The 25,437-nt window shown below is 42.8% G+C and overlaps 1 protein-coding gene across 2 annotated transcripts in view; it reads left to right on the top strand.

Annotated features, from left to right (window-relative positions):
- Positions 1 to 742: 742 nt before the first annotated feature.
- LOC105566624 overlaps positions 743 to 25,437 on the top strand; it is a 75,968-nt gene continuing 51,273 nt past the window's right edge. For both annotated transcript variants that reach the window (XM_012020770.1, XM_012020771.1), the window contains exon 1: positions 743 to 1,070. In XM_012020770.1, coding sequence (XP_011876160.1) covers positions 957 to 1,070 — 114 coding nt within the window. In that variant the 5' untranslated portion in view covers positions 743 to 956. The remainder of the gene's footprint in view (positions 1,071 to 25,437) is intronic.

A 25,437-nucleotide genomic window follows, 5' to 3' on the forward strand; every position in this document is an offset into this window, starting at 1 on the left:
CGGACAGTCGGCCGTGGAGTGCAAGAGAGATAAACGAGAGTGCTCCGAAACTCGTATACGTGCCCGTCGCGAGCGAGCAACGTAGGGCCCGGAAACGTCGGGCGCACGTTTACGCGAGAGGTGAGAAGAGTGTCGCCGCGACCGGAGCCTCGCCGAGGAGGATCGGTGGGAAGGAAGGAATCGCCGCCGGGCCGCTGGCGCGTGGAAAAAATCCGACGAGGGAGAGAGGCGGCGCGAGTGAGAAGGAGCGAGTGATAGCGGGCGGAAGAGGGAGGGAGAGAGAGAGAGAGAGATACGTCGAGTGTGTCCCGTCGCGCTTAACGAGCTCCAGCTAAGTCATCGTGTTCGTGGGTGGTGGTGCGTGGTGGTGGTGATTTCCCCGCGAGTGAAACAAATGCGTGCGCGTCGTACGCGAGGTACGACGAGGCTACCGCCAAGCGAGTGCGTCGCCGTCGCCGCCGCGTCACCGTGCCATCTCGCCGTCGCGCCAGCCGCGCCGAGCAGCCGTCGCCGCCGCCGTCAGCGTTGCAGCCGCTCGCTCTTACGCGCGATCCGAGCCTCCGTGTCAACCGAGAGACGGCCATATTAATCCGCCGTCGCCACCGCCACCGCCGTCGCCGCCGTCGTCGCCGCCGCCGCCGCCGTCGTGCGCCTCCTGGAGCGTCTCGCGACGAGCTATCAACCGCCCCCGCCCCCCTCCTCTCCCCCTGCCGTCGTTCGGGGTGCCGTGCGTGCGTGCGTGGAGTGGAGTGGAGTGGAGTGGAGTGGAGTGTCGCGCGAGTACCCGGGTCCCCCTCGTGGCTTGAGCGCTCTCCACCGGGGTTTCTCTCTTTTCCTCGCGCCCCCCGCCGGCAACCACCGTCGCCGGATGACGGCGCGTGTACGTGGTGCGTGCGGCACGGTACCTGTGTGTACGACGAGCGGCATAGTCGACGAGGTGCGTCCCGTGCCGCCTCATGTCTACGCATCGTCTTCGTCGCACGGAGACAGCACAGCGGCTCGCCACCCCCGTGTCTACCCCTACCTCCGGCAGCAATACCACCCTTCCTAGGCCCTATGGTAGCCACACGGTGAGTAGTTACATCCAGCAGCGCCGCGCGCCGCCCCGTCTCGGCGTCGCCGACGACCCTCCGTCGCGGCGACCCGGGGGGCTGGCGTAACCTCTCTCTCTTCCCTCGTGCACCCGAGCGCGTAGCCGCCGTTCACGCCGGGCAGCTGCGTGCGTCGAGACGACGCGACGCGACGCGACGCTCGCACGTCTTCGCGTATTTATGGATGCACGGGGCGGCGCTCGCGCGTGTTCCGCGTTGATCGACGGCCTCCTCCCCCCCCGCCTGCGTGAATCCGCCGTACGCGTCCGTATCAAACGTTATCGAAGGCCCTGGTGCGCGCGATACGCGACCTCTTTCTTTCCTCCTCGTACGGCCGTGTAGATACGTGGAGCGGCGCGGCGATTCCCGCGACTCCCCCCCGCGCTCGCCGATGTTGATGCGTGTTCCACACGTGACGCGATCTTTTCCCCCGGTATTTATAGACGCGCCGCGCTAACACGTGTTAAGCGCCGATAAGATAATTTCGGATCCCGGAGACGGTGCGCGCGGCGCGACGCCGGGCCCGTGTGACCGGTTGATCGGACACGTTGGGCTTTCGGTAAACGTGGAGACGCCGCATTCCCGGGCCGTTGATTGCGCGTCATTGAGACGTCGCCTCGCGCGACGTGATCCCGTCCCACCCCCTCGGACGGACGCCTTCGCGTTTGTCAGCGCTGATTAGACATATTGAGGCGTCGCGGCGCGTAACCTTCTCGCTCCGGGCGACGTTCGCACTTCGCGCGGAACAAGACTCCCGCGTTGGGACAACGTTGATTGGGTTATACGTGCCGGAGCCTCGAGCGGCGTGAGCTCCTCTTCCCTCGCGCGTCCATAAAACACGCGGGAATTGCGCGCTCGATGGCCCCGCGCACGTCGAACGTTCCGTAACCTCTCGAACCGTGAATCGCGCCGCGCGATTTATGCCCGATTTCTTCACATCCAGTTATGTTGCGGTTAAAGTTAACCAGGAGATAAACTACCAGATCCATGCACGTGATTGGCTAAAACTTGAGATTAACCTCCGGATAATTTTATCGGGAAGTGAAAAAAATCGGCCATTAGAGACCTCTCGTTAATCCGAGGGCACGAGGGAGGTAGCTAAACATTCCCGACGTTCTTTTACTTTTGTTCTCAACCTCGTTCGTATCGCCTTCCACTGCGAAAGCACAAATGCCCATTTTCCGAATCCTCATTTATCGACGAAAGCGCCTCTACAAGTGGCTTATAGCCAATCGGAAGGCTTATTAGCCACTTTTAGAGGCGCTTTCATTGATGAAAGAGAGCTCGGAATACGGGCCGGTGTATTTTATGCCTCGGCGTATTTATATTAAACCTACAGATGGATACGTCCGTCTGTCACGTTGCTCTCAGGCTTGCTCTATCAAAGTGGGCATTATTTTAAGGCAGAACCGTGCGATACAACACATAAAATTATTAAAGCCTGTACCCTCAATGCTAGAACTTGGTGCAAGTTCTAGTTTCGAGAAATGTGTAGCCAATTAGCTTGCAGCTTGTATGGAATAGCTGCAAGAGTTAATTGGACCGAGCTCTAGCACCGTGGACACAGACCTTTGCTCAGATAGGTACATACTTCCGTTGCTCTCAAGCTTACTCTATCAAAGTGGACATTATTTTAAGGTAGAACCGTGCTCTCTAAAATTTGTGGAGTGAAAATACTGCCATGGAGTGAAATGTTTACTCCATTGGAATTAATATTCACTCTGTTGGAGGAAATATTCACGCCAATAGGATGAACATTTCACTCCATGGCAGTATTTTCACTCCACAAATTTTAGAGAGTGCCATACAACACATTAAGTTATTAAGACCCGTGTCCACGATGCTCGGTCCAGATTCTAGTTTCGAGAAATGTGTAGCCAATCAACTCTCGCAGCTATTCCATAAAAGCTGCAAGTTAATTGGCTACACATTTCTCGAAGCTAGAACCTGGACCAAGCTCTAGCATTGTGGACAGGTATACTCTTCCGTTGCTCGCAAACTTGCTCTATCAAAATGGATATTAGTTTAAGGTAGAATCACGATACGTACACTGGAAATCACTGATGCCTTCCCACGTGAACTTAGGCACATGTAGAGCACGTGTACATTTTCCATGTATGTTTATGCAAACGTGGGGAAAGCATCAGCGATTCCTAGTGTACATACATAACATACCTGGCCGATGCTGTGTTTATAAGGAACGTACACGACGAGAGGCTCTACACGGGTCATTTTTTTTTATTTTGTTAAAATTACCTCGCGCGAATCCTATTCGTCGCACGCTGTCACTTCTGTCTTAGGACCCGACGCGGCTCCTAAAGACAGAGGCTTGTGCAATATTCGGATAGCGCGAGAGCGAATATATCACTGGATTTGCGGAAGATGTTTAGTATCGCGATACGCAAAGGTGTCTCTTATTTAGAAAGTTGAATCCGACGTATCGAGGGAGTACATTAAATCGATGATACACCTCGAATCCGCTCTCTTGCACGCGGGATATTTCAGAAGAGAAGAGATTCCGCAAGGATCTATTCTCAAATGGATTGATCTCTCCCTGTCAGACTTTACATGTATAACCCACGCTTGCTACATTTTTAATTCTCCGTGCAAATAATTTAGAGTACAGTCTCGGGAAGCGAGTCTCTCGGGAAACGGCTCTCGGAACTCGAGACTCTGAAAATCAAATTCCAAGGATATTAAACGTAATTTTAACCGTACGATTAACAAATTCATATAATTTTTTTCGTCATTTTAATCGCGGCACTACAGTGAAGTAAAGCAGACTCCGTTATGAACGGAGAAAGGAATTTTTTGCTGCTTCGGATTACGTATCCAAGACATTTTCTCCGAGGACAATTGTGGAGTACAAATCTGCGGCATTACTGGGCATTACCGGGCACTTTTTGGGCATTACTTTCGGCATTAGGCCTTGCTGGGGCATTGTAAAGGTAAAATAAGATAAAATAAATCAAACAAGCGAGAGCGCCTTTAGGTCCGAGCAAGATGTTGGTAGCCACAACAATTGTAATCTAAAATGTGAATTCGTATACAGTTTTCCACCTTGTTCTTTCGGACATAATACAGTTTCATTTAGATGGAATCATTGTCGTCAGTGAATTCACATATTAAAATCGATAAACGATTTCTAATTAATTAAAATGTTACATGTACACTGACAAAAAAATTTTTTTAACTAAGCAAATAGATTTACTTACAATTATTTTTTTACTGAAGCAAATATTTATTCCATTTAAATAAAAATGTCAAATTTCAAGTAAATCTATGTTCTATATTGAGTAAATTAATTCAAATCGTTACATTTTCTACATTCAAATAAAGATTTCATGGGATATAGATTACAATTTATTAAATGAAATAGTTGTTTTCGATAAAAAAGAAATCCAATTTTCTTCGTTGTGAAAATTACATCTTAGTAAACATTTTATAGAATTAAAATAAAAAGGTTTCAATTTGAAAATTATCTGTTCTTCGATATTTAATAAATACTTATATTAAATCAATGCATGCTTTAATTTGTTTATTATTTTTTAAATTTACGTTAATAAGCTATTAGGGGCCACGGAATAAATAATTTTCTTGAGTAAAGTACTATTTTTTTTATGAAGATATTTTTTTATCAGTGTAAGATAAAATAACATAATAAGATAAAGTAATGCCCACTGGGCATTAGTTGGTGTACATGATTCTGGTCAGCGGTTTATCCCTCGACTGTCCCCGTCGGTAAGACGTTGCGCAACTTCTTTCACCGGACACCCGTTTACGGAATTTATACATAATAAGTGTGATATTAGTCAAGAGGTGAACGCCGTAGATCAAGATCGTGCGATACATTTCGTAAACATGTCATATCGTTAGTTGTGTTTGCCCACGTATGTCTTCTCTCTCTCTCTTTTTCTCTCTCTCTCCTTCTCTTTTTTCCTTCTTTTTTTCCTTGCGAACGCATAGGAGAGATTGCTCGACGATTAATCATTCCCCCTCCGACACCACGGCCTCTTTAATACCGCGTGCGTCCCACTGCACCATTTGCCCTTTTACTTTAATTCACGGTGACGAGGGTGCGCTCCCCTCTTAGTTCCATTGTTTTTGACTTGGTACAATATATTTCGCGCGTCGGCGTAAACTTCATAATTAAATGTAATAATTATCGGGAAGTAATACGCGCGCGCGGTGCACGTGCTCGATGTAAATATCGGAATTTGCGCCGCGGCTTGAGAAAGAAAAAAAAGAAAGGGGGCGAGCCCGCAGTTAAAACCTTGTACTCTCTTTAAAGTTTCCCCCCCTCTCCTCCCTCAAGTCTCTTTATCGAGTTATTCTCCCTTTCGCTCGATACAACTTTATTATACACCGCGCGGCGCTTTTTTTTTCTTTAGCGCCACGAATTGTTCTCCGTCGAGAAGAAAAGGGGAGGAGGGGAAGACGATACATGCGCGGGAGACTTTTTATTCTCGCGAGTGTGGCATTAACTATTTCCACCGCGCGCCGTGCATTTTAATCCCGGGCTGCGCCGCCCCGGCAATTAGGAAGAATTACTCGGAAACTGGCGTTTCGCTGTAAATACGCTGCAACAACCGCGCGTTGTTTTAATACAGCGGCGGGCGGGGGTGGCGGGGACGACACGGGCGGTGGGGGGGGGAGGGGTGGAGCGCGGGGCGGCGGAAATAAAACGCGTGGCATTAATTTATCGAAACGTGATGCGCTATTGATTCCGTTATTGTCGCCAGTCAATGCGCGCGACGCACGATTGTTCCGGGTAGGTGAATGCGTGAGGCGATTATGTTTTTAGCGCGCGGGGGGAGAAAGAAAACACACGTGAGCGAAATGAGTGACGCGTTTTAAAGCCTAATCCACACAATGCGCTCTTTGCGCTCTGGAAACATTTTATTTTACAGCCAACGGATACATTAAAAAAAAAATTTGTGCAAGTTGACAAGTTGTACGTTATACAACGTGCACTGTCGGTAAATTTTTTAAACGTATTGATTCGCGTGTACAAAACAGAATGTTTCTAATCGCGAGAAAGACATCGTCGACTGGACGCATCCGTGTCGCGTACACGGAGAAAGCGATAAATTTTGTTGTATCCAAAGAAATTTGATACTTGTTTGAATTTGAAATAATATACAATATCTGAAATCAAATATTTGTTTGAAACGAAAGGTATATTCTCTTTGATCTAAATGATATTATTGTTTCATTCCAACCGCATTATCGTTTGATAGAAAATGATAGAATAAAGTATACGTACGTACATCTTTTTTCCCTCTGCATTAGAATTTTCCCTTCATTAGAAGAAGGAAGGTAAACACTGAATTAGTACCGAGGGGGAAACCGCTGACCAAAATCTTGTACACCAATGCCCACTAATGCCCAGTGGGCATTACTTTATCTTATTATCTTCTTTTATCTTATTTATCTTGTTTTATCTTATTTTATCTTTATAATGCCTCAGCAAGATGTAATGCCCCAAAAATGCCCTAGTAAAGCCCGGTAATGCCGCAAATCTGTACACCACAATGCCCTCAGCGGTTTCCCCCTCGATTAGTACACTATGTTCAGCTATAAAGAATAGACCATTAGATAGACTGCATCTGCTGATGCGGTCGCTCATAAGTCTGGCCGCCGTCATTTTACTTACGAGTTCGGCGGCCACCTAGTGGCAGCACCGAGGCAACCGGTGCCCAAAATCTCGTACACCAATGCCCGCTAATGCCCAGTGGGCATTACTTTATTTTATTATCTCATTTTATCTTATTATATATTTATAATGCCCCAGCAAGGCCTAATGCCCAAACTAGTGCCCAAAAATGCCTAGTAATGCTTAGTAATGCCAAGTAATGCCGCAAATCTGTACACCACTCAGCGGTTTCCCCCTCGGGCAGCGCACCGAACTTTATAGGCGCCTGGCCAAATAATATAATTATTTAATTGAAAGATATTACTTTAAATAATGGTATCTTTTTCATCAAATAATAGAGATTGTGAAACAACAAAATTTTTATTAAAATAAATAGGAATACTAAATCCAAAGATACCTTTTTCTCTGTGTACGTTCGTCGGGCGAGCACGGTAGAAATGACTTTAGATGACGCTGATCCGTAGGAAGAGTCTCTCTTTTTTTTCCTTCTTTTTTTGGTCTCTCTAGTACACAATATAAAATAAAATTTAAACAGCACGAATGCACACCGTGCGAAATGGCAGAGTTTCTGTGCGAGCGCAAAGAGCCGGCAGAGCAAAGGTTTCTTCAGTTCCCGGGGAATTCTAGTTAGGCGGTTAACTGGCTTCCCTTTTTTTAAAATCAGCAATTCAATTAGGCGCGATATCGAAATTTAAAAGATTTGCGAGGCATTGCAATTATTACGCTGTCAATTGAAATGAACTGATAAATTAATCATACGGCAGTCATATTTATGACTAAAACATGAGGATGTATTAAAACGAAACTGCGCGGCCCGTTGAATCCGCGCCGGGCGAATGGCGGCGCTTCAAGGCAATATAATATTCGGTCTGAGAGTAATTATTGGCATCGGAGATTAAGCGGCATTAATAGAACGGCGGTGGCAAAGCCGAGCATTGTTTCTGTATCCCTAATTACGTCATACGACCTGCATCGGGGTCGTGTACCGCACGGTCGAGACGCTTTCCGGAATACGAGAATGCTGATTCCCCGGGTGCCTCGTGTGTACCAGGAACGCGATTACACAACGTGAGAATCGTACCACGTATTATTAAACATGTTCGGTTAACTTGTGCATTTTAATCCCTTTCGGTCCCTCCCGTTGGGGGTTTTTTTTCGCGAATAATTAATAATTAAATACGAAATGCGCGGTAAAACGCAAAGAAAAAACGGACATTGGTGCAATTGCTCAAACTTCGGAGCCGACGAGAGGCCTCGTAAAGTGAGGTGAAGATGTCGTAAAAAAATGAAGCCTCGTGAAAAGTAATTTGTACGGGACGTGCTCGATTATCGATGAAAAATGCACGCGACTGCTAACTGTTGTGAAACTCGAAGTGGATTTTAGAAGAGGAGGGGGTTTACAATTTACAGAGATACCTACATAAATAAGAACGGCAGGTGATTGAATTGGCGCGATTCGGTTCACCGTGCCCGCGTGTCGCGCGTTCGTAATACGCGGAGTAAGTTCCACCACCGGTTAGAAGCAGCTTATGCAATTGAGCGAAAACAACGTCGAGGATTATGCAGATCGTCGTGGATTATTGCTTTGAATTTATCGGAAACTGCGGGAGGGGCTAAATATAACTGCTATCGATATTTTATTACGACGGCGGTGGTTTTTACGGTGCGTGATCTCGCATTTGCAGGTATTAACTGACTGATAATCGAAGAAAATCGACGGGCAAATCCGCCGTAAGCCGCCGCGCTCGCCTTATCTTATCGTGGCGCTTTAATCTCGGCCGCGCGATAATGGCATTATTCTACGATGATATGCAGTTGCAACAATTATAACTCGCGAGCTTTCCCCGCAGAACTGGAATCCGCGAGGGCGACGTCGCTACACGTAACGCTATACGTTCGCGATGTCGAAAGTTTAAGTTTAAAGTTAAACTGCTAAAGACTTGAAGTTAAGTGAGCTCTAATTAATTCTGTCCCTTCCGCTCGTCCCGTCTCCAAACAGAGAATAGAGAGGGAAAATAGAGGACGGGGGAGGAAATTCAAGGATGGTCTCGCATGGAAACGTCAATTAGTACATTCATTGTGTAACATAGTTCGTTAATTGATACAATTTATATCAACGTGAATGCAATAACATTCTGTTTGCGTCCGATAAATATTCATCCTAAATGTCCATATTATCAAACGCGATTTTATGTTAATTTCAACATCTGTCAAATAATAATTGTGCATTATACAGTAATAACATGGTAGCGAGCGAGCATAATATTTCCATACGATATTTCCATAACATTCTAATGTGAATTTCACGGTTGGTGTGGGAACTGATATATTCGCAAAGGCAAACTATTTCGCGCAACAATGTTTATAATGCAATAATTTTGAAACGGTAACGTTGCGTAACGCGCTGGATCCGAGCGCGATAGAGACAGAGAGGGAACGAGAGGGAGCTGCCTTCGAAATATCTCTGGAAAGAATTCCCGCAATTAAAACTGCAGCTACGCCGCGTGTGTGATTCACGACGAGTGGAATTTTATTATTCTCGGGCGTAGGCGGATAGAAAAGCCATTTTACGATTTCCCTTTTATTAACTCGGACAGTATAAAGTGTCAACGACTACCAGAGCGAAGTTCGAGCACATTTACCGTCCCACAAGTGGTGTGTAAATCTATTCTTATACCTCTCGCGAAATAAAATGATCTTGACCGGGGATGTGCCGTAGGAATCTAGAAATTTAGAAATTATCATCACGCAACGAATCGCAAAGGGATTAACTTGTGCATTTTTTAGAAAAGTAAATTGAAACTGATATATAATTTGTTAATCTATCATGTGATTTTCTAAATGGCTTTTACCGAAGATGAATGGACGTCGATATGCGACGGTTGTTTTTGGTCGGTACATCTAATATATACGATTTTATTTTATTTCCCTTTTATTTTGAAATTTAAATGATCACCATGCGAATTTTCTTCCAAATCCGTCGTATTATTACGATATTTTATCAGTGGAAATAATTTAAGTTAATTTCGTTGCTCATCAGTATTGAATTTGCTTTATGTTGCGAATCGAGTGGCTCATTTCGGAGCCTTTAGCTGGAAAATTTAATGCTTGTTTATTAGCCGACGAGCGCGCGCGCGCGCGCGCGCGCGCGCTCGCTCTCGTGCATATTACATCGTTGTACGATTATATAACGCATCTTGCTGGCTCATCATGTTAGTCATAGGTTTACACAAAAACCGTTAATGGCCTTTCCTGCTCCGTCGAATGCACGTAACGCGTTAAAATAGTACTTTATCACTTTCCATTAGAAAAGTTATTAACCCGAGAATAGTGGCGCGATTTTTCACGACGTGAACGAGCGGTGTAATCGATCACCTCGAGATTCAAATTCGTTTTGCACCTCCCCTTCAAAGGCTCGCATCGTCCTGTTCGTCTGATTAATGCGCGTTATTATTTCACAGAATAACAGGCATTTTATTCTATTATATATAATGTATTTTCGTAAACGTTATTAATCTTTTTTTTCGCTAGATTTTCGCGGAGATTTATTCGTCCATTTTGAGCGATTAATACACCACGGACGTTCTCTCCTAGTCAATTCTCCCCATTTTTTTTTATATTTCAGAACAAACGCTAAGAATAATTGTTATTTTTGTTATCCTTTTCGTATTCTCGATGTAATTTGTGATCTGAATCGAGTTTCTCGAACGCTTCTTAAAGTATGCACAACCTTGGCGGCGCGATTCGAAAGGGACGCGACAATGCACATTTACGGCGAAGAGACGTTTTTCGAGAGAAATTAAATTACGTGTTTGACGATTAAACATCTGCGCACACTCGGCGCGTTGTTTACTCTCCTCAATTTCATCGCATACTGATTCCTTATGGTTCGCGTACTTGGCGCTTCTTCGCTCGCGCATCTCGAGAACCTTCGGGAGAAGTTGTCTCGTAACACAATGCAAGCGTACGGTTCCACCTGTGTGTCACCGGAATGTACTCGCGTTAAAGTGCATCCGAGATGAACCGCGAATGCATTCTGTAGTTTAACTATTCGCAATATAATTGGCTTGTTAAAAGGGAATACGGAGATGGATAAGAGACACACGGATAATTCCCATTTATCACTCGTGCGCAACATGGCGTTACGTCGGACATAAACGACGAACAACGCTCCATTACGTATTCCATTAATTTACAAGAAGTCCTTCATTTTCAATGACTTGTACCTTTACGTGCTTTGCCCTGACGTTTCTGCTGACAAAAATTTGCTTAGTTCAATTAAAATGGCGCGCTCATTTCTCGCCACGTTGACTCACTACGTTTTGTAAGACGTCACGGGGGAAAAAAATTCTTTTTACGTATGATACGACATACGTAAACATTTTGCCGTGAAAATTTCGTAACTTTTTATAGAAACGTGTTAATATTCGCGGGACCTGACTTGCTCGGCGTTGCGAACCACTGCTTTCAAAGGGCTGTTTCTTGAGCGCGTTTCTTAGCAATAGCACGGGATACGTGATTAGTTACACGAGGCGTTCTCGCATGCGGCCATACCGGCTTCGTAAATACGGTTCTTGTTAGGCCAGTCGTGTGTGTATCGCACACATGTATCGCGATACGCACGATATCGTGTGCATACGTTAGCCGGCAAAGTCAAGTGATGAGAAACAGAGAGAGAGAGAGAGAGAGAGAGAGAGAGAGAGAGAGAGAGAGGGAGAGGAAAGGTGGGAGAAAGAGAAAGGGACAGAGAGAGAGAGAGAGAGAAAGAAAGAGAAGGTAGACAACCGTCGCTATCTTGCCGGGCGAACGACATCCGACTCTCGAATCACAAATCCCCCTTATCTAATTGTCAGAGCGAGATGAATTTTCGTGCTCCGAAAATGTTTACGTGCGATTAATGAGAGGGCAGGATTGCATCACCATTCGGAGAACTTCGAGCGAATTATATCTCCGCCTAGATTTCCCGCGTCCTCTTATTTTTTCAATCGTCCGCGATAAATAATTCGCGTTTACTTCTGCGCGCGGGATCCAGCGGTCTCCAAAGTCGAGGCGAACGAAAGTTTCTATTTTCGGGAAAATTATACGGATATATCCCCCCCCCCTCCCCAAGTCAAACTGGCTCAAGAGTGGCAAACGCGGGGAGCGACGATGACGTTACTTCATGCAAACACACTTGCCCATTGAGACTTTCTCGCGGTGAGGAGAACGTCGATATGATAAAAGAGTTTCTACTCGATCAATCTTCGATCTCCTGGGTCTCCTGGGAATCTTCGACAGCCGCTGATGTACTTCTCCCCAAGTATGCAGTTCCACTCAGAAGATTCATCCGCCGGAAGTTTCCGCTCATATAAGTAACAGACTTTTCGTGCTCGAAAACACCAGACGCGTTTCGCGGGGTGAAGGTATATATAGTACAATAATGCCGTGATTCTTTACGCAATTTGAACTTTATTTATTTTTCCTTCCCCCCCCTCTTCAGCCGGTTCTTCCGGGCTTGATCAGTCCTCTTTTAACTATTTTATCATGTATACACAGTTCCCTATTATGAGATGGTCTCCTAATATGAGATAGCGGAGTTTTTCCCAAAGTAATAAGCGTCATCAGAGTTGGTTTCACCGTGAATTTATTGCCCTTGGAGTGAAATCTGTTTGGTGGCAAATTAATTGCTAGATCGTGTATTCGTTGCGAAAGAAATTTGTGATTGAATGTGGACGTTGAAAAAACCTACTATCTCATATTAGAATCCTACCACGTAATAATGGACTTTTCTCTAATATTTTATAACTGTTCTTTTTAGCTGTACTAATAACGCTATAAAAACATAAAGTGAGAAAGAGATGGGGATTTGGAAAGGGGGAGGACAAAGTTATCGCATGAATAACTTTATCCGACAGTCAATTAAAGAGGAAGAAATCAGGCGTTAGGAAATGAAATTAAAGCCCTGATTAGTAAACTATCGAGTATTGCCGCGCTAAAGAAGTTCAGGATAAGCTCCAAAATTACCAACGTAAAGTGAAAGGATTAATCAGGATTGCCGGGTCGTGCTACGGAAGTTTCACTAAATTTCCGAGTTCCTGGAGGAAACAGGATCCCCTCCCTCTCCCTCGCCCACTCCCCCCCCCCCTCCTCCCCGTAGATTTAATCAGATACGAGATATCGTTTTAATCTCACTGTTCGCAGTGGAAATTGTCGACGCAATTTAATTAGTAAAATGTCGCGCGTGTCTTGGATCGAACCGCGCTACATGGAACACGTAAAATGTTTGGCATTGACATTCGTGCTCGTCGACGTCTCTCGCCGGGAATCCGTTCTACATGTTCGAGGCGTGTACGTGACATGTCTTCGACGTAGTCAGCAAAGACGACTTCTTTATTGCGGAACGAACCGCAAACTGGCTGGCCTGGCAATCACAAACCGCAACTGTTTTTAGGAGAGTATTTTTGAAAAAAATATTGCAGCTTGTATTTTACTCTTGAAAAACTTTAGGGCGCGCACACATGTTATGCTTTTTGTTTTTATGTTTTTTTTTGTTTCCGCAATGTTTTATCTAATTGAATAGATGTGACGTTCGCGCGAGACAGACGTGTATAAGTCTACAGGGACAATGACTTTATTTTAATCGTGACTCATTCTCGTGGGATATAACATAAGCGTTCGCGAGCTTTGCTTATTGCGGAGGTATATTTAGTTATGTTTAACGTAACACTTTTTATATACGCCTTGCATGATATTACGCGAAAAAGGACGACTGAAAAAAAAGGATGTTTAAAATATCAAACTTTATTTTAAAAAGCTGTGATTTATTGCGTTTATTCGGTTCGTTTTGCAACACGCTGAAGGCAACAAGCTGTAATAAAGAGTTTAAAAAAAAAACGCTGATTGGGATTTGAGAGTAAAAAATTACATATTTTTCGCAGTTGAATAAAATATACTTGCATTGAAAAATTTACAAACGACCTCACACTAGTATTATAGAGCTACAAATGCATTCACGTACGTACGTGAGAAATAGCTATCTCTTTTTTTTTTCACTCGCAAATCGAATTTCCGGTCAACGGCAGAAACTCCGAATACTCTCGATATCGTAGTCCCCTATCTCATACTGTATAAGCGCACAAGTGAAAATAAGATCGCGAGCTTACAGTCGGAAGGTCGTATATATCGATTTCGACGGGAGCGAGAGTCTCGGCGCTGTTTTTCTCTCGTAAATAGAATCTTATTCCAACACGCGGAATCGCGTCGGGACGAATTTCTAACGACGCTCGTAAAGTCACCGAAGTCTACACAAAGAAGCGTATGCATAACCGAGGGGGGAGGAGGAGGAGGAGGAGGAGAGAGGCTATAATCTGAATCTCAGTCCGTATAGTCTGATACGGGCTTAACTCTCGATACAAACTGACGCGTGCACTTTCGAACGCGCGGCGCGCGAAAGATCGTGGATACTCCTCGGCCTGATTACGTCCGACAGAACCGTTTCTCTCGCGCGTTTTTATCCCCGTGATTTTTCATCGACTCGCGCGCCGACGCCGATTTCATTTATTTTTCAATCTTGTTTCGTCGACGCGCGCTTCACAGCAACCCCCTCCCCACCGAACGCGATGCTTCTTGGGCGGAAACACAATTTTATTTTCATACAGATTACCCCTTTTCTCCATTAAGTTATTTACGTGGCTGTGTATAGATGCAATTTTTTGACCCGAGCAAATTGAAACAAAGAGCCGCGCTTAACCTTGAATCACCGCTCGTCAGAAGTGCATTTTTTCGCGCTCGATGAAAAGAGAACCGAGCTTTAAATCGCATTTCGCTCTAACTTTATCCGAGCATCTCGGTGTAACCAATTTACCTTTGATATCTTAATGTTTGTCCTTTCAACTATTAAGTTGGCTCCTGCATAGACAGACGGAAAGTAGAAAAATTGAATTTGGAGTATATTGTAGTTGCAAGTTTTATCTGGCGATACGCGAAATTTTTACCCGCTCACCGATGAAATAAAAGAAAGAAAAAAATGTTGAAAATTGTACTGTTTGCACAAAGATTCTGGGCCCAAGCACTTTATGGATTATTTCATAGAAAAGCTAGATCTTAACGATAAAAAAACGAGGTAAACATAATAAATGTTATAAGGATTCAAATGCGCTATTAAATATATGAGGTCACCGACCTCCACAAGCAAGTATTTGTTAGTAAAGTTAAAAAATATGATGTTTTGCGAAAATCTGAGAGTTCTTTAAGACAACGTCACTTATTTTTAAACATTTGTCTTCAATACAAAACTGATATTAATAATTAAATTAATAGAAAAGAAAGACACTGGGGGCAATGGGAGTCGTCACCGGATAGAAGGTGATAAATAATAAATATAAGATTCAAAGTATACATATTAAATAGTTGTCTAGTGTCTTTCTTTTCTATTATTTTAATTCTTAATACGAATTTTGTGTTTATCCTTTGGAGCCTATTTATCCTTATTATTTTTATTTGTTTTAAACAACACACAGTTAACTCAGCATATCAAAGCATTTGCTCAATAATGCATTAAGTGATATTTTTTGTGAAAGAGATCATTAATGTAAAAATAAAAGGGACCCCGCTAAAGCACCCATACTATCCGTTCCTTTGTGCAGGAGCCACCTTATTAAAGTTATTATTTAATTACTGCGAGATTGAAAACCTGTCTAGCTATTGAATATTTAATGTTGTGTGTTTAACTCTTTCCTTCTCGTTGTAATTAACGCTGCCAATAATAATCGCCATGTGATGTTTTGCATAATTTGCGCAAAGCCGAAGCATTGTACAAACGCACATCCGACCTACGTAAATGACTGTGCGTTTGAAAATGTTTTGCGTTATTAACTGCGCGGACGATGAAATTTTCAATAAAATTACACAGTTGCCGTCGAAAATGATTGAACGGAAAGCCATTTTCGTACGGCAGGCAGTGTATTCGAGTAAACAAAATATTTCTCCTATTTTCCCGGGGGCGAGCTTTCGAAATCATAAATTCTCCGGGAAGACAAGAGACCTGATCGGCAGCGCGATCCGAGTCCGGTAATTGCATTTTTACCAGTCTGCAGGAATCTTTTCTCCTCTCGCCAGCATCCACACAGGACACGGTACACACGCACACGCGTGTACATAGACACACCCACACACATTTAAGATCCATAAGACATAACCATTCTTTTATTGCTTCAATAAGAAGTACAAAGAACAGGCGAAGCGAGAGACGCAGTACGGTCGACCCAATATTCGTTCAACAATAATTTCGTAAGATTAATACTTGAGCGAACAGTAATATTTTATAGTAGAGTATAACAGTGTCAATATTTGCGAAATAATATAAATCTTCGCTTGCAAATAAAATCTGCCGTGACGTTTATTCTTCTTTTTCTTCGGTGTTAAATTCGCGTAATTCTCGCGGTAATTTTTTTCCCGAGGTAAACCGTTATCGATTTATCTTTAATCTTCGTGTCTGTTAATTCGAGAAATATTTTGTTCTAAAAATAGTAAGTGAAATATCACTGCCACGCGTGATATTTCATTAATTGGAATTCTATTACGGGTGGATTATTTTTTTTAAATATTATTCGCAGTGCAACTTGTTTTCGAACATGTTTTTGCACATTTTGCTGTTAAAAATAAAAATCGCCGACACAATTTAATTAATGAAACATCGGGCTCGCCAGTGGAATGGACAGAAATACCTAATTTTCCAAATGTAACCGGGGAATCAATTACTCTAAGAGTCCATTTTTCAATCCTCCTTCTCTTTTCGCTCGCCAGGAGAATTGCATTTATCGAAATAACACCGAATATCATTTTTACCTGAAAGTGTCTCAGGATCCTCGATCGCGCTCGCAGGGAGGGAATCGAATAATTCATATTGCCGTAATGTTTCTTTGAGAAAAATTTGAAAAATCACACAATTAGGGCCGGCCCAGTCGCTTTGTTTCGTCAGCTTTATCTCTTCCGCCTCAGTTTCCTTCAATGGCGCGACTCCTACGCCAGTTTTCTCCTTCCTTCGTGCAATTTTCTTATCGTACTTCTCTCCTCGCGGACGATTCTATCTCCGTCCTCCTTTGTTCTCGAAAGCCACGGCTTTCGCATGGAATCGGCGACGCTGAAAAAACATTTTAACGTTCTCACTCCGAGCCGGGGGAAAAAAAAATTTGCCGGCTTTAACAGAAATCTTGGAAAGTGGAGAGCGTGAGAGGTTTCGTTATTATATCCGTCAAATGATCGATTATGGGAGGAAGCGTCGAACATCGATCAAGATTAAGATTGAATATCCCCAATAAGCGTCGCGGCGCCCATGGAAGGAAGCCGAACGGGAAATCGCGAAGGGGCGGGCGGGAGAGAAGAGGCTGTATATTAAAGTCCGGCCGTATTATTATCGTTCGAGTAACTCCCGCTCGGATTTTATAAGATTTAACGAGAAAGACGGCATAGAAAGAGACTGAGTCGGGCGCGCGCGACGCAACGGGACATTTATTTCTTCGCCGGCGTCTTTTCAGTTCAGTTCAGTTCAACGTGAACTTTTTCGATTTCAATTAAAAAGTTACCGCGATTTAACTTTCCGTCGCCCGTCCCGGGCGGCCTGGCGGCGGCTCGCTTTTGGGATTAAAAAAATCCAAAGGCACCTCCTTTTCCTTTTCTCCGCCTCGTTCTTTCCCTCGACATCGCGCGCGCGCTTGTCGAATTTTTCGGCGCACGCGGTGATTTTCGACGCCGGCCGCTCATCGAATTTCGATGCAATTTTCGCGTATACAGCGTGTCCCAAAACGAAGCGTTAACACTTTATTTTCAGAACTTCGATATTGATGGAGTTCCCGTTCTCTCGTTCAGGATTTTCTGGCAAAAAGAGACGGTTAAATAGATTAGGAATCTTTTTGCAAATCCGTTGTGTTCTTTCTGTTGCGTATGTGTCGCCTGAAAAGTCTCGACGATTATCCTTTGCGTTCGGAACCGACCCGAAATTGAAACTGAATGAACGAGCTTCAATTTTTGACAACTCATACCAATGAAGACAGACTGAACCGAGAATAACGCACGAGTAATTACAGCGTGTGCATAAAAAATTCCGACGGCCGGCTGAAAGCAATCTGCGTCCCGGGAACAACTTTCCCAACGAAAAGGACGTTTGAGCGAACCTATATAACAAACTGATGATTGCTTTTCTTTCCGTGTCCTTTCTTCGTGCCTGTCGGACAGGAGAGGACGGGACATGCTCTCGCAGTTCTTTCAGTCGTTCTTGTCCCACGCTCGAACTACTATTTTTATTGGAAAGGAAAACATGGGACGTTTTGCAGGAGGGTTGGCCTCGTAGCTGTCAATTCTTAATTGAGCGGTCAAGTGCCGCAGATGATTAATGTACACTTTTTAATATTTAGCGGGAAAACGCTTGCTAAATCCTCGTATTTTTCTTATTTGACTAATTGATTGCCTTGTCAAACCGTGGTATTAGACAATTGCTATGTTTCACAATTTAACCTTTTCTCTTACTCACACGTGCGTCTAAGTACATTATTGTAATATTAATTGTTACAATTAATGAGAAATAGGAAATAGCAATTTAATTTCGGTTTACGATGAAAAATAGATATGAATCAATGTTTTGAAAAGCGTTTGAAACTTACAAACCGTCGATTGTTTTCGTAAAGCTCCATGCTTTTTACACATTGTTGTTGTTGTTGCACGTTACGTAAGTACAAGAGAGAAAGGGGGAGAGAAGAGAGAAGGGGGGGGGGAAGAGAAAGAGATTCGTTACAGTCGGTGATCGCTAAGAGATTCGTAAATATCATGCTTGAGAGTTACGTGTATCTCCCGGAGTTTCTGCATCGGGCACATTTTGGCTGGCTTAGATCTCGCTGAGTGAAATATGAAAGCGCCGAATATTAATGGGGACACTCGCGGACAGGAGTGCCTGTGCGAGCTAAGGAATATATATGTATCCGAGCTGGAAGATCGTGAGAATATTTGCTTTTCGGTCTCTTAGCGTTTATTCGTGCAACCGACATTACCGGAGCATTTCAAGTGCCTTTAGGATAACATTTCTCACAAGCTAAGGATATTAATTAATTTGCCTTCCAGAAGGAATGTGGGACGGAAGAGACGATATCCTTTTTTTTTGTAAAAAAAAAGAAGAGTGTGTAGCAGTTCAGAAGGGTCAGGTGTCCGTTTTTTTTTAAATAAAATAATCGCGGAAACTGACAAGCTCTCTCTTATCATATCCAGTGCGAAAATATTTCATAATATAATAAAATTAAGTAGAGCTGGTTTAATTTATTTTTTACCGATACCGTGACACAGAACATGTTTCGCGATAATCCAAGTTAAATTAAAACGTACACCGCGCTATCGACGCTGATAAATTAATTAATCCTTATCGATCGCGCTCTAATAGGAAAATCCGAAAATATCGCATTTATCAAACTACGAGATAATCGCATTGTTTCAATTCGATCATTTAAAAGTCCAAAGACACAACGTACAGGTATATTAGTCCTTTTTAACTAGATTTCGTGCCGGAAGGTAAAATGAGATCGTATGTCTAAACTGAATTTACATGATACACCGAGGAAGCTAATTCGGTGAGCAACGCCGCACGCTTTCGCGTATGTGAAACGTTGCTAGTATAAAAATTATTTAAAAGCCTACAGTTTTCCACCGCGCCTATCTTTCGGTCATTTTTAACGTCGAGAATTTTTCAAAAGCCTGTCTTTCTCAGCCATGAAAAGCACCGTGTGCGACGAGAACGGAAGTCGAGGGGGGGGGGGGATAAACTGTTACTCGTGAGGAAGTATCCAGCATTCGTGTTATTTCCCTTCGGCCGGGGTCGTTCTTAAGATATTGAATCTCGATATTCGATATCTGCCTACACGGCGGGAATCCTGCGCGATTGGATATTCCGACGGCGAATTACGAACAATTCGAAATGCTCGTTATATCGAGGTCAAGATGGGTTATCCACGGGCACGTGTATCGTTTTTATGAATTTTCGATTTAGCCAATCTGCGCGGACACACGCACGGCTCCCTCCTAACAGTTTGATTGACCTGAACGGTCGCAGTTCGTTAAAGTTGCGCTAATGATTGCTTTTATCCGGCAACTAATTAAATTTATTGTTTATTCGTCGTGCGCGACCTTTCGTCGCGCGCGCGCGAGAGCGCGAGGAAGATTATTTTAAAAATCGCTACGGTAATATAAATACGCTGCCGCGGTTTTCTATGCGCCTATACGTTATTCCTGTCACGAATTTGATGAAATATAGATTTGTTTATTATAAATGAATGTATGTGTTCAATTAAAGAATTCTGCTTTTAGAATTTGCGTTTTTCATCAATATGCGCGTAAAAAAACCCCCCGATATTGTGCGCCTTTAAAAAAAAAAAACATTTGTAACGCCCGCAAGCGCACACATGTGCACTTTTTTTTGTATAACTTTTAAAAATCTCTGATATTTTATTGTACATTTTTATTTTATAATTCTAATTGACGCGCGACAGTGAAAAATACTGCAGCGAGGTGGTACGCTGCAATTTTCCCGACCTTTTAATAATAATGGCTTCATGTTAGGATTACATTCTCATTTTGCACGAGGACTCTGCGCGAGCATTTTATTTTCTTGAGGGATTCTAACATACGTTTCTCTAGTCTCTCGTAATGGAAGTACACGATGCCGACGTGCGGGCGCGAGAGGTTTTTTTTTGCCTATCTCCGAGACCCTGCTCCTACCCTCGCCACCTCTTTAATATTAGATAATCCTGATACGTATTTTCGCGATGGAAACGACGCGGGTTAAAATGGTTTCCCGCTTGTTTCGCGAACGGATTTTATTCGAGAGGCGTTTCAATTACGGCGATGAATAAGCGCGCCGGCCGTTCCTCACTTCTTCAAATGATATTCCGTCCTTCCGCCTCGCCCGAGACCGCCGTCACGGCAGCCCCCGAGTCCGACGTTATAAATATTCAGAAAGAACTGCATGCACATACACGCGCGCCCGTATTTCGCGCGCGTCACGTAGCCGACTCCTGATTTCTTCGAAACCGAGCACTTTCTCGCCTTCGTAAGCGCACCTCGGCCGATACCGAATCTTGTTTGGTCAATACAAAAGTCTGAAGCAGGCGGATGTACAACTGCCGCCGCCGGGCAGTTCCAGTCCCGTTCGGTATGCGGACGAGTCGCGCGATTGTCGTATCTTGCACATTTTTCATTATTAAATCAGTGAGCTTACTGTCAACCCAACTGGCAAATTAACTAAATCAACTATTTGCCAGTTGGCTTGACCATAAAGCTCACCGTTTTAATTTTTAATCATTACTGGCGACTATGACTCTTTCTCCAGATTTATTTTTAACTTAATAGAAAAGTCAACGCTCGTTATTAACTAAGCTATGCAAGAAGGTAAAATACGAGTCACTTAAGGGTATCGATTCACGACGAAATCTATTTATAATCCTATGTTAAAAACATTAAGAGTCATATGTGCTAATTGAACGGTTCGACTGTATTTAGTCTTCATCTTCAGCAATAATAATTTAATCCGAAAAAGGAAGATAAAGTCGAGATGAAAAATTAATAAACGGGAGGAGAACAAAATACAAGTTAAAAGTATTCATTGACGATGAAACTTATAACCGACTGTAGGAATCGCAGCACTACAACTTTGTTTGATAAGAAAGTATTTGCAAAGGTCGAGCCTATTGTCAGAGTGTGTAAAATAGATATCGATCATAAAAATAAATTATGTTCATAAATATATTAGGTCGATAAATTAAAACGATGTCGAAACATTATTCATCGTTTAAAGGTGCGACATGTTAGTCTATTTATCAAGTTGTCCAACAGAATTAGAAACTAGAGTCAGACAATTCTAGCGTGTCAACGTTTAAATCAATCCATTAATAGCTAGAGGTAATCAATGATTTATTTTTAACTCTGACATACGTATTGTTTTACATACGTGTATCGAAAATAGATTCTTAATAGCATTTTTTTGTTTCAACGGATCGCTGAATTAATTTTTACAATAGTCCACGTATCGAGAAGTTTCCTGTGCTTTCTTTTATTTTTTCAGTGAACGCACGCACGTTTACATTTTCTCGAATTTCTACGGTTAATCTTGGAGCGGATACATGCCTTTTGTGTTCAGTGCCTAACAGCAATGAATATTCGCCGGCAGTCGGTTTTACGTGGCATTGATGTCTGTCTCTGCATATCAGCTATTTCGACATTGAATCCGTATTTTCAGACGCGCATTGAATATTCGATTGAAATTGCTTCTTGCGGACCTTCCTCATCTCTGTACACTTGCATATGCGAGCGTTACAACGTACTTTCGCGAACTCGAATTTGATTTGTCTGTAACCTCTCGGTCGTCGCGCTATTTTTCGTAACGCGAGCCGACGCATAGGTCTTGAGAGACCCCGACATAAAAAAAATCAATTTATATCTTTTTATCGGGAACTCAAATATTTTCTTCGCTTAATTAATTAGGGTTTCGGGTTTATAATGTAAGGAAAGAAACCTTAACTTGGAAATGATGTTTATTTTAAAGACCCCGGCGATTGGAGGGTTGGGGAAGCTTTATTGGATCCTACTTGATTATTTAACGGTAAAGAGATTAGAATTTTATTTAAATGAAATCTAAATAAATTAAACGGATAACGAATAATAAAAGTGTATTCAGACCAGAGCTGTTGTTACTAGCAAGAATTATAATTAAGAATTTAACGGAAGTGAACTGTAGATATTAGATTACTTAACCTCGTGTATTTGCATGTTATATAATTGTGTTTGCTCTTGGAATTACTCAGAGCTAATAGTCAGCGCCGATAGTTATCTTCTTACATTATACAATACTCCTTCGGTACGAATTATGAAATATAAGATATTCAGGATCGTCAGTTTCATCGACATAAATTTCGAACTCGATTCCGAATATGAAATAAAGTCCCCCCCCCTCGATCTATCGATATATTAAACGTCTGACATGATAGAACAAAAAGCGGAACGACAAACAAACGACAGAAACGTCAAACGAACGTAAGAGGAGTATTATCGCCGGAATGATAATATTGATTTCGCGTCTTACATTAGACTGCAGGTTCAATTTCGTGGGCGATTGCTTTAAGAAGATATTTGAAAGCATCCAGGAAGGATTCGTCGATACGCCGTCTTTGGGGGCATCTCTCCACTTCTCTTCGATTAAATTGAGAGGAGAGAGCGCGAATGGGGCGAAGGAGTGACGGCGCGAGGGGCAGGGGGCGGCGAAGGGGGAGGATTGAGTGCGGATGGATAATACGCGTGAGAGCACCTTTCTTGAAATTTCCTGGCACAGAAAGTTCAAAGACGAAGATCTCATTTTCGCATCCGTTAAAACTCACATCGGCGGAGGGACAAATCAAAGGAAACTTGAAAAAATTTCATTACTCTTAGTCTCGACGCGATCGCGATCGAAATCCGGTGGAAGGATGGCGCGAGAGAAGAGATCGCCGAGTTGAAACTTTTCGCTCATACGTTGGGCCGCGCGACATGTAGTTTACAACATCGCTATTTGCCTCGGTAAAAATAGAACCGAGCTGATAAGATTACCTAACAGCATTATGAGACAACTTTATTAATAACCACGAATAAAGGAAACGGTAAAATTGCCTTGTTGACTAAAATGAAATTGCGATTTAAAATTATGTTTGACATTTCGAATATTATTCCCGAGATATATTTATGTTTATTTCAACTTCCGCCGCAGGAGACACGGAGACATTATTCTAACTAACCGAAACGTGCTCGATAATTCGCTTTATTCGTTCTATAATGAACTTAGTGTACATAGAAATATTTTATGATTGAAAGAGAGTCGCACAATTAAACATGCGAGTGGATACAAACACAATATGTTTGCAAATCGGAGCAGAGTACAATTCTAAATGTAGGATAGTCCAATTAAAAAAGAAAAACAGGATCGCATTACGTTTTACGCGGAGGAAATCCTGTGAATAACACGTTGTCTGGAAAATTTGTGATTACGTGCGATAATAAATTTCGAATTGCGAGTTGTCTGAGCTGTCCTTCGCAAGTCATCACGGAAAGTACATCCGGCAGAAGGAACTCTTGTGTTTACAACGCTGACGAAGCGTTATGGGCACAGCTCCTAAAACGCAGCGACCCACAGAAGGGCTGCAAAAGGGAGCTTCTAATCACGATGGCCATCTAATCCACGAGCGTGAAGGGTCAGGGCACCTAACGAGCTCGACGGGAAAGCTGGCTTCGAACGAAAACCTTAAAAACTTGCGCGAATGGACTCCCCATGTTCGATTTCCTTTCGCTCGTAGCGTCCCTCGATGTTCTCTCAACTTCGACGTTTATAACTTAATAATTGCCATTCGTCTGTAGGATAATTAAACGATATTAAGTGTCTGTCATAATCGTTCGTGAATATTTGAGATCGATAACTGATCAATACTTTTGTGTTTAACGCTTGATAAAAAATTGCAGCGTAATCTTATAAATGGATTGTGCCATTTTGGCGTAATGTAACGTCATACATCATATCACAAGACACTTATTTTATAAAAGCATTTCGCGAAACTAACATTCTCGAAATCCACTTGATATGGAGCGATATAATAGATATATATCTGTACATATACCGTTATATACGTGCATACACTTCGGGGCTTGCGGGATTGGTTTGATGATTTTTGCTCTCATTCGAACGCAAGGCATTTCGTTGCATATGCCAGGCGGTCGTACGCGATGACGCCATGTGTTTCCAGCTGGATTACCGAGGGGTTGGGCCAGAGCGGCGACTCGTAGTAGAGGGTAGTTATATACGGTGCACGAAATGTTCTGGGTCTCTGGGCTTTCGTGACGGGACGACGAATGCAGAGGCAAACACGATGCCGAACAATTGCTATGGACATTTTCGGAGGGTGAAACGCCACTGTCAGGAATAACCGTAGTTAATGCCTTCTGCGCCCAATGATAATGGCATAAAATAGCTTTCGATATCGGGGAAACCTATGAGATTAACGCAATACAGACAGTTTAAATAGAATTTAATTATTAATTAATCTTCCTTTGAAACGTTGTTTAATTTAAACGGCTTTAACAAATATCTCCAATTTTGTAACATTTACTACTAAATGTATATAATACACATTTATTACTTAAATATATAAGAACGATACTCTTTCACGATTCTTTTAAATATATCATGTTTAAATAATAAACTGGTACCGGGTAAAAGCCAATGTGTATCGAAGCAAACACGAGAAGATTATATGTCACTAACATAATATTTACTAATTATAAATGTTACTAATTATAATGCAATATTAATTATTGTATCGATTTGCAACAATTACTAATACATCGTCGAATTCACCATCTGTAATCATTGCATAATTTCTAACAGTCAATATACACACGTGCGCGATTTCTCACATCGACTTTCCGGATCTGATAGCTATAAATCATCCGGCGCGATTTATTTATTACAAACTCACGTCGATGTCAATCAATATATTCGCGACGATGGAAGGCTTATCGTGGCTCGAGTGCCGCTTATCGTAATTTACCAGCGAAAATAAATATCATGGCTCGCGCATATAAATCGCGTCCCCGGAAGAAAACTGTCATGGCAAAAAAAGAAGAATCGATTTTATATTTTTGCGCGCGTACAAATGC

Source organism: Vollenhovia emeryi, unplaced genomic scaffold, assembly GCF_000949405.1.
Source record: "Vollenhovia emeryi isolate VEMERY1.0 unplaced genomic scaffold, V.emery_V1.0 DF939143.1, whole genome shotgun sequence".
Classification (NCBI taxonomy): Eukaryota; Metazoa; Arthropoda; class Insecta; order Hymenoptera; family Formicidae; genus Vollenhovia; species Vollenhovia emeryi.